General features: G+C 31.3%; 1 protein-coding gene across 1 annotated transcript; it reads right to left on the bottom strand.

Annotated features, from left to right (window-relative positions):
- Positions 1–5506: 5506 nt before the first annotated feature.
- On the bottom strand, positions 5507–6248 carry LOC105778313 (signaling peptide TAXIMIN 1). Its single transcript, XM_012602001.2, has 2 exons — positions 5981–6248; positions 5507–5863 (listed from the first exon to the last, which is right to left on the bottom strand). The coding sequence occupies exons 1-2, from the start codon at positions 6085–6087 to the stop codon at positions 5740–5742; spliced, it is 231 nt and encodes a 76-aa protein (XP_012457455.1). The 5' UTR covers positions 6088–6248; the 3' UTR covers positions 5507–5739.
- Positions 6249–13811: the final 7563 nt, after the last annotated feature.

Genomic DNA, 13811 nt, shown 5'->3' with positions numbered 1-13811 from the left:
AGACTTCCTCGAATTAGCTGGCCCAATTAAATTTTTATCTAAGAAAAACAGACAGCTTGAAATAGAGAAAAGGGCCTGAATTTAGCAAATAAAGAGGGAGGATGGACAAGCCCAAGAGAGCAGCCCAAACTGTCCAATCTAGCTGATCCAATCAGCAAATTTTGGCTGATTTTAACACTTACAAATCAACCCTTGAATTCTTCCTAAATGGCGTTCAAATCCCTTATCTTTATGTGCGTTTATTTTCTAGCCACAAGCTAAAAATAACAAAACCAATTCAACCTCTCATTCCACCTAGCATGGTCAGCCATAAGAAAGGGGATTTGGTGCTATTTTTAGCTAATGCATGTTTTCCTCTCCCACTATAAACACCTCTCCTCACCTTTTCATTTATCATCAGCTCACACACCTCTCATTATTCAATCATCTCTTATTTCATTTCGCTTTTTCATTCATCTTTCTCTTCCCATTTTTTATTCTTTCCCTTGCCAATTTCTCCTCTTGAAAAAGAGCTAGCACACCCTTTGGAGCAACAACAGTCAAGTATTCGTGAAGGACTTGGATCAACAGAACGAGCAGAGAAGAGGAGAAGCACACTAGTCTGGCTTCAAAACATCACCGAGATTTGTTTTTTCGCTACCTTCTCTTAATCTTTTTTTAGTTTATGTTGTGATCATGTCTATGAATACTTGTTGTGTTGATGTTCTTAAATTAATTAAAATGACTTAAATTTTATTCATGTTAGATTAATTGCATTTTATCCACTTAATTTGTTAAAATCATGTTTGTGTTGTTATAGGCCTTGGTAGTTTGTTTAGTTAAATAAAATCATGTCTATGTTATGCTTACATTTTAATTGTAAGGTAATGAACAAATTAATTATTAATCAAATTGAAATTATAATTAATTGAGACAATATTTAATTTGTGCATGTTTAATCTTCTAAGGTAGTTGAGGTTAAATTAGTGATGGTATTAAACAATACTTTAGCCCTGCATAACTTGTAAGATTATTGTGATTAAATTGTTTCAATATAGGAATATATTGTACCTCACTTTATCTTATACTTGCTTATGAAAATTGATTAATTGTTTGAATTGGCATAAAATATCTTTAAGAGATTAATTGATTTAGTAAGTATGTATATGCATTAGTTAACAAAAGAACAAGTTGCCATGAAATTATTCATAACAACATAAAGATAGTTTTGATAATTCTAAGTCAAAGAATGAAATTGATCTAACACATTTATGTGATATTGATTAAAACCATTTTTTAGAAATCGCGCATTCGGAACTTTATTTTTTTAGTTAATTTTTAGTTTTTATATATCACCACTTTCAAATCAACATATTTTTCCCCCACCAAATTGTTTAATTTTACATTTCATAAATATTTCCTTATACAGTCCTTATGGGTACAATAACTCGACATGCTTGTCACTTTATTACTTGATACAATTGTGTACGCTTGCACATTTCCATCATTCCACATCTAATCCCTATATACATGCCATAATCCAAAAACTCAAAATAATCACAAGGTTACCAAATTCGATGATAGGATAGTGTGAGCTTTGAAACAATTCGACTTGACGTATTTCGCAAGGTGATGATCTACAAGGAAAAGGAAAATTAAATGAGTAAGCATATAAAATGCTTAATAAGCTCATATGGAAACTAAAAATTACCTTGATCATTTAAGGATAAACAAGTATTCTATTAGATACCAAATTAACTTTCTTTGGCACTTGAATACTTATCTATACATACAACATCACCACAAATTGAATACATTAGTTACGTTCTCGAATTGTATACCGTCACCACTTAAACATAATCACATAACAATCAATATGTCAAGTATCATCAATTCCATTTCATTTTCAATTCGCGATTTAAATTACATTTTCAATCAATTGAACATTTCCTAATGGAACTATAGTAAAACAGACTTGAATACATGGGAATGTAATGCTCACACAAGCTGACAATATTCAGGATTGCTCACACAAGCTGACAGTATTTTAAGATTGCTCACACAAGCTGACATTTTAACAGAATTGCTCATATAGTTACATCATATCGAGGTTACTTGTCTGGGCTAAACCAATGATACATATAATTCGAGAATTTGTAAAAAAATGTTAGATCATATCGAGGTTACTTGTCTGGGCTAAACCAATGATACATATAATTCGAGAATTTGTAAAAAAATGTTAGATCTTGTAACATCATGTAAATCCCTGTTTGATCGCGCGTATAACCCTAATGGCATGACATACGTATCCTAACATTTTACTAATTTCACTCGGACATCATTTTCGTATAAATGACAATTTCAAGTCCTATCCACAATTTCATTTCTCATATGAAACATATATTCAGTCAATAATCTCATTTACATCATGTTCTATTTCCATATAACCAATATTCCCATAAATTTACAATTCAGTTCATTTCAAACCATTAGTGCCAAAATCACCAATTCATTTCAATCTAATACGTAAATAAAATGGAACACAATCAACATAACATAAAACAAAGTAGTAATACCTGGTCAAGATAGCAAAAAGAAAAAGAAAAAAGAGTTGAATCCTCAAAGACTAATCGATAATTTTGACTTTTCCTTATTATCTCCGGTTTGATCCAATTCTTGACCTAAACAACTATTTTAGACCATTTATCAATACCAACCATTTTCATGTTATTCCATGATATGTACGAACATATAAAATTTCATTTTACGAATGCCCCTTAAGTTTTTCATTTGATTCAATTTAGTTCCTAAAATAGAAATAACTATATCTTGCAATTTTGAGCCTCAGTTTTAAAAACCGATCTCATTTACATACTTTAGGGATCCTCTACCATCTATTATTACCAAAATTTCACATAATTTTACATTTTATTCACTTTAGTCCTTATGAACAAAACTAACAACCAAACATTACAATTTAGTCCTTTTTTATGATCTAAGCTTAAAATCTATCAATTTAACATCAATTTCTTCAAGAAATCATCAATGACAACTTTCAAACCTTTAACAATTTTACAAATTGGTACATGGGCTAGCTAAATTAAGCTCCAATAACTTTAGAAATATAAAATTACAAGAAAATGATTTAGAAATCTCACCAATTGAAGGATTGAAAACTTGAAGCTAAAAAGGGGTTTTTCTTTCTTAAACATACAACATGGGGGAGAAGAGTGGAGAAGATAAATGAAAAACTACTAACTTAAGCCTTTTATATCTTAATTAAATCCTTAGTCACTTAACTAATTTAATTAAACTTTAATTAATTAACATTAATCAAAATTAGAACATTCTCCACTATTTGATGAAACAAAATGGTTTATTTACCATTTGGAACCTTTAGCTATTTAAAAATATTTAGCGATAAGATTTTTACAATATAGACCCTGTACCTTAATTAAACAACTAATAGACAAAATTAAAGTACTAAACTTTAATGTTCTTTTATACCAACTCCGTAAATATCTATATTAAATATTTATAGACCTGGTTTACGAAAATAGTGCCTTTTTCTACACCATTGAAAATCAGGTTGTTACAACTAAAATCTTCACCTTGATGATCACAACCACTATCATTATCGGGTCCTTCCTCACCATCAGCATCGATACCAATCACCAATGGATTTATCAGTTAAACGGGGACTCGAATTAGGGTTGTTATACGTAATCGGAGCATTGCGTGGATTGCCTTCCTATGTCGATGTTGCTCCGTAATCTCACAGTTCTACCTACCCAACATTCATACCAAAGTCAAACTTGTGTATAGAAGATCGCCTATCGACAGAGGCTTTCGGAACCTCTATGTACAGGTCATCAACTCCATATTGTTGATTTAATGGAGTGACATTTTGAACGGGCTCAACATCTGCTAACTCAATGAACAACTCAACTGGTTCAACGTTCCCAAACAAGCAATACAACGCGATCATAGTCTCAACATCATCATCCTTTACAAGTTCCATCTCCTTATATTTTCACGAATTTGACAAAATTGAGAATTTGTAGAATAGTTTGGGCATCCTCCTCCCATAATGTCGAGCAATTTTGCACTAATCTTTTGTTTCATTTCATCGAACTTTACACTCATGTTAAACCTTATTCCTATTTGATGGCGCGACTCAAGTATAAAATCAACTACTGTTTGCAAAATTACCCCATCGAAATGGAAGTATACGAAGAATTGATTATTCATCTTTGATACTAAACCTGTAAAATAAATAAAAAATAAAAAAAATATTAGATCATATTAAAACAATTCATACCATTTTAAGGCAACAAAATTTTTTTTTATCAAACAATATAACTTGCATCTCATATATTGTCACATAATCATACATAATAGTAAAATAAATTAAAAAACCATAAAAATAATTACACACTAACCTAATCAATCTAAATTTGATTTATGAGGTAAAAAAGAAAACCTTGAATTCTCAAATGAAAAACAAATATTGTTGATTTTAAATTTTAAATTTTAATTTCTAACAGCCCTTTTCCCTCTCTCGTTTTATTTGTTTGAAACCATAAATAATCGAAATTTTGAATTTTTTGTCAATGAGTGGTTTAAAGAGGATATTGGTGCAGCCACAGTAACACACGACACCCATTAAAAAACCATTTCTTTTTTTCTTTCATGTCAGCCACTTTTTTTAATTAAAAAAAAAACTCATCGGTGCCACCAATGTGCCAGGCGGCACCCATTAAAAAATAAATTTTTTTCTCAAAACGATCACTTTCTTTTTGAATTCAAACCGGTGCCGCTTGACCACTTGGCCACATCACCTTACATTTTTTTTGTCAACCACCTTTTAAAAAAACAAAAGAAATTTAACACCGATGTTGCCAACGTATCAAGGTACGCCACATTGAAAAAATATTTTTTCCTCATATATCATTTGTGCTGTGTAAGCAAGAAAAAACAGCTATTTTTGAAAATTTATACGACACTTGAAAATTATTTTTTTCCCACAACATGATTATGTGATTGGTGGTAGAGATTGGATGGTGCCGGCGATTGTAGATTTCGACCCATTTTTATAAGTAATTTTTTTGTAATTAATAATTTTTATAAAAGACCTTTATTCTTGTAAAGTAATTATCTTTTTCTTTAATCATTTAATATATGGAATTAACATTGAGGATCGATTTCTATTCAAATTGTTTATTTTCAACAAAGAGGATTAAAAAATTATCAGATTAGTCTAAATCCATTGACCGATAAGAGGAACAGAGAAGTGAGCACTAACATTCGTCTGGATTTGTCTTTGTCATTATCACTCTTGTCCTGAATGCAGCGCATTAAAACAAGTAACTTAACTGGAAACACCAAATTCCCAGAAAACAGTTTCTTTACCATTCAACCCTTTGTGTTTTATTTTTTGCAAGAATCAACAGCGAATAAGTAATAAAAGGTTCTACAGAATTCCCCCTGGTGGTCTGGTTAAGGATTTGAATTGCAACGAATGCGCTTTTGATCAGCATATAGTGGACATCACTTATTTTATCATAACCAATGACAATGAATAATATCAACAATTAACAAAATCCAAACCACAAAAACATAAATTGGGAATCCTCATAAATCCCATGTCTACATCAAGAACATATAATCAAGAGATCCAGAAAAACATGTATGCTACCAATAAATTGTACCCCCAAAAGAAAAAAAAAAAAAAACCAGAACAAAGCAGTGAGTGTGGAATTAACAAGGGATTTGTTCAGTGAACCATTCCATGACATGAATTGGAGCTTTGACCAACTCCAGCGCGATCTCTACTAGCACCGTCACGCACAAACAACAAGGACAGATCAGTGTCAACAACAACCTGCAAGCAAAAACCCCAAGTGCTGATAAGTTGATTGAGGTAGAAAATTAGAAGAAATTAAGACCCAGATCCCAATTCGCAAACAGTAGAAGAAAGTGGAGAAACGGAAAGGACTACCCCACGATCCAAACAACAACGCCAACAATGGAGATGATGAGAGAAAGAAAAGCAAAGGGAAGGCCAAGGAGGAAGCCCAGTGGCCTGCAATCTCCATCACAACACATGATTTTAATTTTTTTTTTGTTTTGCAAAATGTTTTACTTTTTGGCCCGGTGTGTAAGTAAAGGCGACACAGAAAATGGTATAAGATGAAATAGGTGTTTGTGTGTGATATTGACTTTGCTTTTTTGGATTGAAATATTACTGGCGATACAGTAGTTAACACGTTATGCATAGATCTTATCTCTTAAATTATTCATATATCATAGCACCCAACTTCCATCTATCCGGAAATGGGTATTCCATTACCCAAACATACATCCCAGCCCATCATCGTCTTCCTTAATTGCCCTACCCCTTCTCCAGTTCTGACCTTTTTTGTTCATAAAAATGAAAAGCATGCACATCTTCCATAAGGAGAATTACAGAGCAAGTCAGGCCCAAACCCAATCCAGATCCAACAAGAAATTTTGATTCATGTTGAAACAAGAACTAACTGGTAAAAACAGTAAAATTCATAGGTTAGGGACTAAACTCTAAAACTATAATATTTAGATTTCAATGACTAAATTGCATAAATTGTAAGATTCTAAATTCAGGAACTAAAATATAAAAACTGTAAAATTTGAACATTAGGGATTGATTTGTAAAAACTGCAGAATTTAAAGCTGTTTTGTAAAAATTGGGAAATGAGTATAGAAATGGTGTATAATATAGACATACAAATTTTGAAGTATGGCTGGATAAATTAAGTATACATATTAAATTAGAAATAAGTTAATGATTAAAAAATTTAAGTAACTTCTTTCATTAACACAAATTGTTAGTTTATTGGTTTAACTATTAATTATATTGATGTGGTTAACAAAACTAATTAGAAGTGTCATGTCAACAACAATTAAAAAACAAAATTAAAATTTTTTTATTAAAAACATAATAAAATGTACACATGAAATGAATCTGACAAAAATTGTTCAAATTCATTTTGAACGAGTATAAAATAAAAATATTAATAATTATAAAAAATTTAAAATATATGTGAAAATTTGTAAATGTGTAAAAACTCAAAACCAATTTATATTTATTCCGTGTCTATATAATTACTTTTAATTTAATTTTATGTAGCCAATAAGTACTATTAATCGCATTGACGTGGTGACAAAAACAATCGAATGTCATTTCAACAAAAATTAAAGAAGTTATTTTATTAATAAAATGTATTCATTTTAGATGAGTACAAAACTAGAAACAAAATTAAAATTATAAAAATTATTAAAATTGTAAATATATATATAAATTAAAACTCAAAAGAAATTATTATTTATTCTAGGTGTTTATATAATTACTTTTAATTTAATTTTATTTACTCCATAATTACTATTAATCATATTGACGGACAAAAGCAACCAAAGTATTATGTCAACAACAATTCAAAAATAAAAATAACAATTATTAAAAATAAAATAAAATATGCATATGTAGTGAATTTGGACAAAAATTGTAAAATTTTAAAAAAATTAAGATTATAAAAATATTAAAAATCATAAAATATATATGAAAATTTTCCAATATTTATAAACTTAAAAAATAATTTATTATTTATTCTCAATGTTTATATAATTACTTTTAATTCAATTTTATATAGTCAATAATTATATATATTTAAATAAGAAATTGAGAATTTTAAGTTTAAGTATTTGAGATAAAATTATAAAACTTTGAAAGATAATAACAAACAATTTTAGGCTAAATCATAAAAGTTTTATAATTATAAAATTCAAATAATTTTAATAACATTAATATTTTTGAGTTTTTTTTACATTTTAGATTTATATAATTTATAAAAAAATTATAGTTATGAACTCATTCAAAATGAATCTAGACAACTATTTATCTAGATTCAATTTGGACAATCATTTGTCTAGATAATTTCTATATACATTTTGAATGCACATTTTGTTGGTTTTTTTATAATTTTAAATTCTTTTAACTTTTACCATATATTTTTCTATAATTTCTATAATTTTATATATATATATATATATTAATTTTGCACTCATCTATAATAAATTTGGACAAGTGGTTGTATTCATTTTATATGCAAATTATTATTTATTTTTAATTTCTATTTTTTGATGTGAATGTCAGCATACTAGCACATGGTAGTTTATAGTGGCTTTTGTTAGCTATGCTTCACGGTTAATAGTCAACTGATGTTTTCCGTAAATGAAAGGGGCCAATTGAATTTTTTGTTGGGTCACTGAGAGTTTTATTGAGTGCACTTTTTTAATAAAGAATTCAATTGATTTTCTTAAAGGTTTTTTTTAACCCTTTAACTTAATTAAATAATGTTAAAATAAGTTAAGAAAATAGGTGAGTATATTCTTATCCTAGTTGATTAGTAAAGCAAAATACAAAAAAAAGTGCTTATTTAAAGTAAGGAAAATAAAGTTTAGAAATAAGAGAAGGAAGAAAATGAATTATATCTTATGAAGAATTGAATTGATATTTTAATGTTCAACAATGGTTAAATATGTTATAATATAAAATAAAAGAGAGTTGGAATGATTTAAAAGTGTGTAGGAATATAATGGGCTTGTTTTGGTATTTTATGAAAATAAAATTTAATTAGTGATGATGATGAAATAAATATTTATGATTTATTAATTCAAGATGATTACGAGAATTTAAAAGCTCATATTTTTGTTTAAAAGATAAATGGTAAATTAGTGATTTAAAGAATAATATAAATGAGTAAGAATCATGAAAGTGATAAAAAGGAATAAAGAAATTAAAGATAATTAAATTGTAATAACAAGTGTATGATGATAAGAAAGTAATTGAAGTGGTATACATATAATTTATAAATTATGAATATAGTGTGAATAATAATAAAGATACAAAAGATAAGATACGGAAATTTATAGGAGAAAAATAAATGAAAATGTGGATAACGATCCCAGAAAGGGGTGTTACATCATTTTTGTCATGGCATCCTCAATCTCTGTACCTCTAGAACCTTTCCTTTGTTTGTAAGCGTGGGTATGAAGTTTTTGTATAAATGATTAACACATGTCTTGTGCTATGCATTAGGGAACAACTAGACCTTGTTTGTAAGAGATGAATAATCGTTAGCAAGGGGAATAGGATAGTTAAATTTATTAGAAAAAGAATTTAAAAGGTAACAATAATACATTTTTGTCTATTATTTATAAATGAAAAAGGATGTAAGCTTTTAATCTCCTTTATCCCAATCATTCCAAGCCTGGTTCTCACTTTCATCAGATGTATATGCTGTAGGATAAATGCAATCACTTGCATGAATGGCAAAAACAACCGGTAAGTGGCCTTCATTGTAACTCTTCAAGAAACAACCATCAAGGTTGATAATGGGATTACATCTGGCTTTGAACCCTTCCTTACATTCCTCTAGATAAATATGCATCCTCTTAAACAATTTATTGTCCTCGTAACAAGATTGGTGTGCTACAGCTCCCTCAGGCACTCATAAATCTTGCAATATCGTTAACCATGGTTTCCAACAACAAACTCAATAGTCATATTCTTAGCCCCTCCCACATTTGCAAATAGAAACATGAACTAGAAAACCCTTTTTGCATCTTGTTGTAGTGAGATCATGAAAATGTTAGATTTTGTTTAAAACTTCTGTGTATTACTTTGCCAACCACTTACCAAATATGTTCTTGTTTTTTTTATGTATTTAGACAACTATGTTAGACGTTTAATATTCTTATCTACCATGTATGATCCATTGGATCTCTGCATTCGACTTTGATGCCCAAAAAACCATGAACACCCTTCCCTACATTCGATTAGAAGAGCATCCTTAAAGGATCTAATTGATGTAAAAAGAATGGATCAAGGTAATAGAAATTTGAAATAATGCTTAAAGCATGTAGAACACTATATCTTTAAGATTAATTCACCCATAGTGTATCTCTCAAAATTTGACAAACTCCTCTATTTCGAAAATGAATAGAAACAGGATCAAAGGGAAGTTTGGGGGTTGGATAGATTCGAGCAGGTTTGATTTCGTGTAGTTTTTGGTTTTTCTTTCACCGTTCGGTGATATTTTCTCTGTGGTGAGTGTTGGAGAGACGTCTTTATTATGAGGATTATGTCTTGGAACATCAAGGGTATGGCTTCGGATGTTAAAAATTCTAAGCTATTTTTAGGGCTTCGAGGGCTCGATTTAGTGATAGTATGCATGTATACGAATGTTTATGATGTGATTTAAATTATTGAATGATAAAATGTTTGAATGTTTTTGATTGTACGGTCATGCTCTGTAACCTTAATTTGACGACGAAGACAGGTTAGGAGTGTTACATTTATGGCTAAATCGAGATAGAGATTTGCTACGAAAAAAAAGTGCTCTGTGGAGGAAATTCATCCATTCTAAGTACGACTGTCTTCCTCAACAATGGAGATTCAAAGCGTCTAATCCAAAAGAGATGTCGGTAGTGTGGCATGGCATTGGGATAACTCAAAATTCGCGGACGTTTCAAAATGAGTTGGGAATGAATCTTTTCGTTGGGTGGTTGGGAACGGTAACCCGGTGCTTTTTTAATAAGATATTTGGATGAGATATCCAAAAGGCTAGAAAGTGAAAAGGTCTAGGTTGAAATACTTAACTAGCAAAACTCATGGATAAGAAAATGGGTCTATGATCAAATTTAAGTTGAGGAAGATGGAAATCTATTTCCAATTGCTCGACCAAGTCTTTCAAAAATTGCCCCTCTTCTCCAAGTCATTTAGGGACCTTTGAAGCCAATATCCTTCAAGCCATTACTATGAACAAAATTATGAAAAACCTTATGTTTAGAAAACGTTGGGCGACCCCTTTCTTTTCATCCCGGGAAAGCACCGAATTGAAATCTCCCAACAAACCCTAAGGCTCGTTAATGAAATGAGTAACTTGATCCAAACAATCCCATAAGGCCTTACGTTTCTGTTTATCCAAATAACCATAAACAAAAGTTACTAGAAAATTTATCGATCCCAGCTTCTTCCCCAAATGACAATGAATAAACTGTGGATCATTTAGGAGAATTTGGACCTGAACATTATTTTTCCAACAAACCCATAAACTCCTTGCAAAACCCCGAGCTTTGATTCTATGGGAACAATCCAAAACAATTCTTCCTATAATTCTGTTCGCCTTTAAACCACTAACTCGAGTCTCAAGGAAAGCCGCAACATCAACCTCAAAATAACAGAGTAATCTTTAACCATTCGGACAAGCTTAGGAAACGCACACCCTTGACAATTCCAAACAAAAAGGCTTGGTAACATTATATAAAAAATGAAGATAAAAGAAACATTCAACAAACCCACCTTAAACATCCAAGTTGGTCGCTTCGCTAGAACCCGACGGAGTCCCCTGTAAACAATTTAAATCCGTAACTAGGCTATCAGACCCGATTCTGTCTACAATTGTTGTCATCGCTTCAGCTATAGACTCACGAGCAGAGGCCTTCACCTTAAATTTGCTCCCTTTACCACGTAGGGTGTGGGAACCTCTCCTCAAAAATTTAGGATCCCCAATTTTCAACGAAGCCAAAATATTAAAATGTTCGTCATACGTTGGTAAAGGATCAACAGAAATCATATCTCTCATGGGAATATTAAGATTCTGATTTTTAACAAAATTAATGATTGAATGATAATCCAGGTTTAAAAATCATCGCACCTGTCTTTTCCACAAGCTCATGGGTTGGCCTTGCATCAATGGAACAATTTCCCTGCTTGAGTTCTCAATCGACAGTTGATTTAAAATGTCCCTAGAATTAATAACATTCACATTAGCTAAAGGGGAGATGGAATTTGGTTCGGAATTATTGAAGCTAGCAGCCATGAGATGCCTATTTAACTTAATAGACCTAGAGCCCGTCTTAGGTGATCCACCAACCGCCTGATTCTGGTTCCATTGAGATTCAATTCTAACGCTTGGACCAGCCAAGCCCAAGTCCTTAGCAACCTGTTTCTTCTCTCGCCCTAACATAAAGACAGAAAGTTTGTGCGTTATTCTCCTTATGTGTTGACCCTTCTTCACCTAAAGGATTGTTATATATGGCAACCCCTTTTCCCTTCAGTCTAGCTGGATCAACGGGATCAGAATCCCTAACATTAATTTGACTTTCATCCCATAAATCATGGAAAGCCTTAAAGCGGGATCCCTACGAAACTGACTCTTTCCTTCCTTCCCGGCGAGCCACTAGTTTTCGTCTAGGTCTACCATTCTAACGATCGACTACGATCTAAGGCCCAAACATGTCTAACTCTTTCTTATTTTTGGCCATAACCAGAGCTTCTTGGTTCCTTTGGTCTGCCATTTGTACAGTCCTCTTTATACTTCGTCCATCATGGCTAGGGACAAAAGAACAAGATTCTCTCAAGTGTTCAAAATGCCAACAAGAAAAACAAATATTAGGGATAGACTCATATTCTACACGCTGAAGTTGACCATCCACCTTAATTTTAGAAACCAAAGGCTTGTTAAGATCGAGAAGGATCGCCATATGAACGAATCGACTCCGATGCGTACTGCCAGTATTATCATCAAGTTTAATGACATGACCAATCGTCTCCCCCAATGCTCGTTAAGATACTCTTCCGATACAAAAAACCGGGGACGCCCAGAAGGCGAATCGAAGCTACCACCACATTCGACGGATAAGGTTGACTAGTTGAGAAGAATTCCGACTAGGGTTGAACCGTTAAATGTTGCCCAAAAACAATCCACGGTCCTTTTGTGAGAGCCTGAATATAATCCATTTCCACTTGGAATTTCACCATGAAATAATCATTTTCCAAATCCATAAATTTAACTGGAGTGGAAGGCTTCCAAAGGTGATAAATCTTATTAGAAAGAGCCTGGAAACCTATTTACCTTCCCAAAAGCTTAACCACAATCGTGCGAGATATACTCTGATATAAAATCTGATGAACCATTTCAGAAAAACGAATCGAAGGTAGTTCGTCTTCTATTCCAGTAGTCACATCTCCATTGAGTAACTGTAGATCATCATTATCTTGATCGTGCAAACTTTGTTTCGCATCCCTTGAAACCCCAAGCAACATGTCTTTGAAAGATAACCGTGAGTTAGATAGCTTATCAAATCCATTGGGATTTCCTTCCTCATCCACGACCAGAAAATGATCATCCTCCCCAGACCATTATTACGTATACAAACTTTATTGGTAACTTTGTCCTCCAATGAAGTCAACTACAAAATTTTTTTTAATCAAATGATCTGATGACAAATCAATGGCGGCGGCGTAACTGCAAATCTACTGATTTTAGAGCTTATACTTAGTTCTCTATATATATTGTTTATAACCTTTTAATGGTTTAGTTCTTAAAAAAATTGTACTATCTAAAAGTTAATCAATGTAAATGATACTAGTTCCTACTACCCTTATTTAAGTAATCAGCCAAGGTATTTGTTTTCTAAAATTAAACGTAACTTTATCGATTTGCCATAAATACCGAAAACTTTGAATTTACTTACAATTATATATTTGTTTTAGCTTATTACTTATAATTTTTTTATTAAATTTGTGCTTTTAAATATGTAACATTTAAATATAAAAAAAAAAAAACTCTACAACATACATAATATCTCAAAATTTTATTATTTTATTATTTGGCTTTTAAAATATTGTTTTGATACGTAATTTCGGCCCCCCACCCCCAAGAGGAGTTACATGTTTCTAGTCTTAATTTGTGGCGTTTGATTTAGAAAAGTTATCATGTACATGCTGT

Source organism: Gossypium raimondii, chromosome 10 (assembly GCF_025698545.1).
Source record: "Gossypium raimondii isolate GPD5lz chromosome 10, ASM2569854v1, whole genome shotgun sequence".
Taxonomy (NCBI): Eukaryota; Viridiplantae; Streptophyta; class Magnoliopsida; order Malvales; family Malvaceae; genus Gossypium; species Gossypium raimondii.
This window is presented reverse-complemented; position numbering and strand designations above follow the sequence as displayed.

Bases quoted from the DNA above. Each gene is read 5' to 3' on its own strand.
- LOC105778313 (XM_012602001.2), bottom strand. From the start codon at position 6,087: ATGTGTTGTGATGGAGATTGCAGGCCACTGGGCTTCCTCCTTGGCCTT. The intron at 5,864-5,980 runs GTAGTCCTTTCC...TTTTGCTTGCAG, and splicing joins GTTGTTGTTTGGATCGTGGG to GTTGTTGTTGACACTGATCT.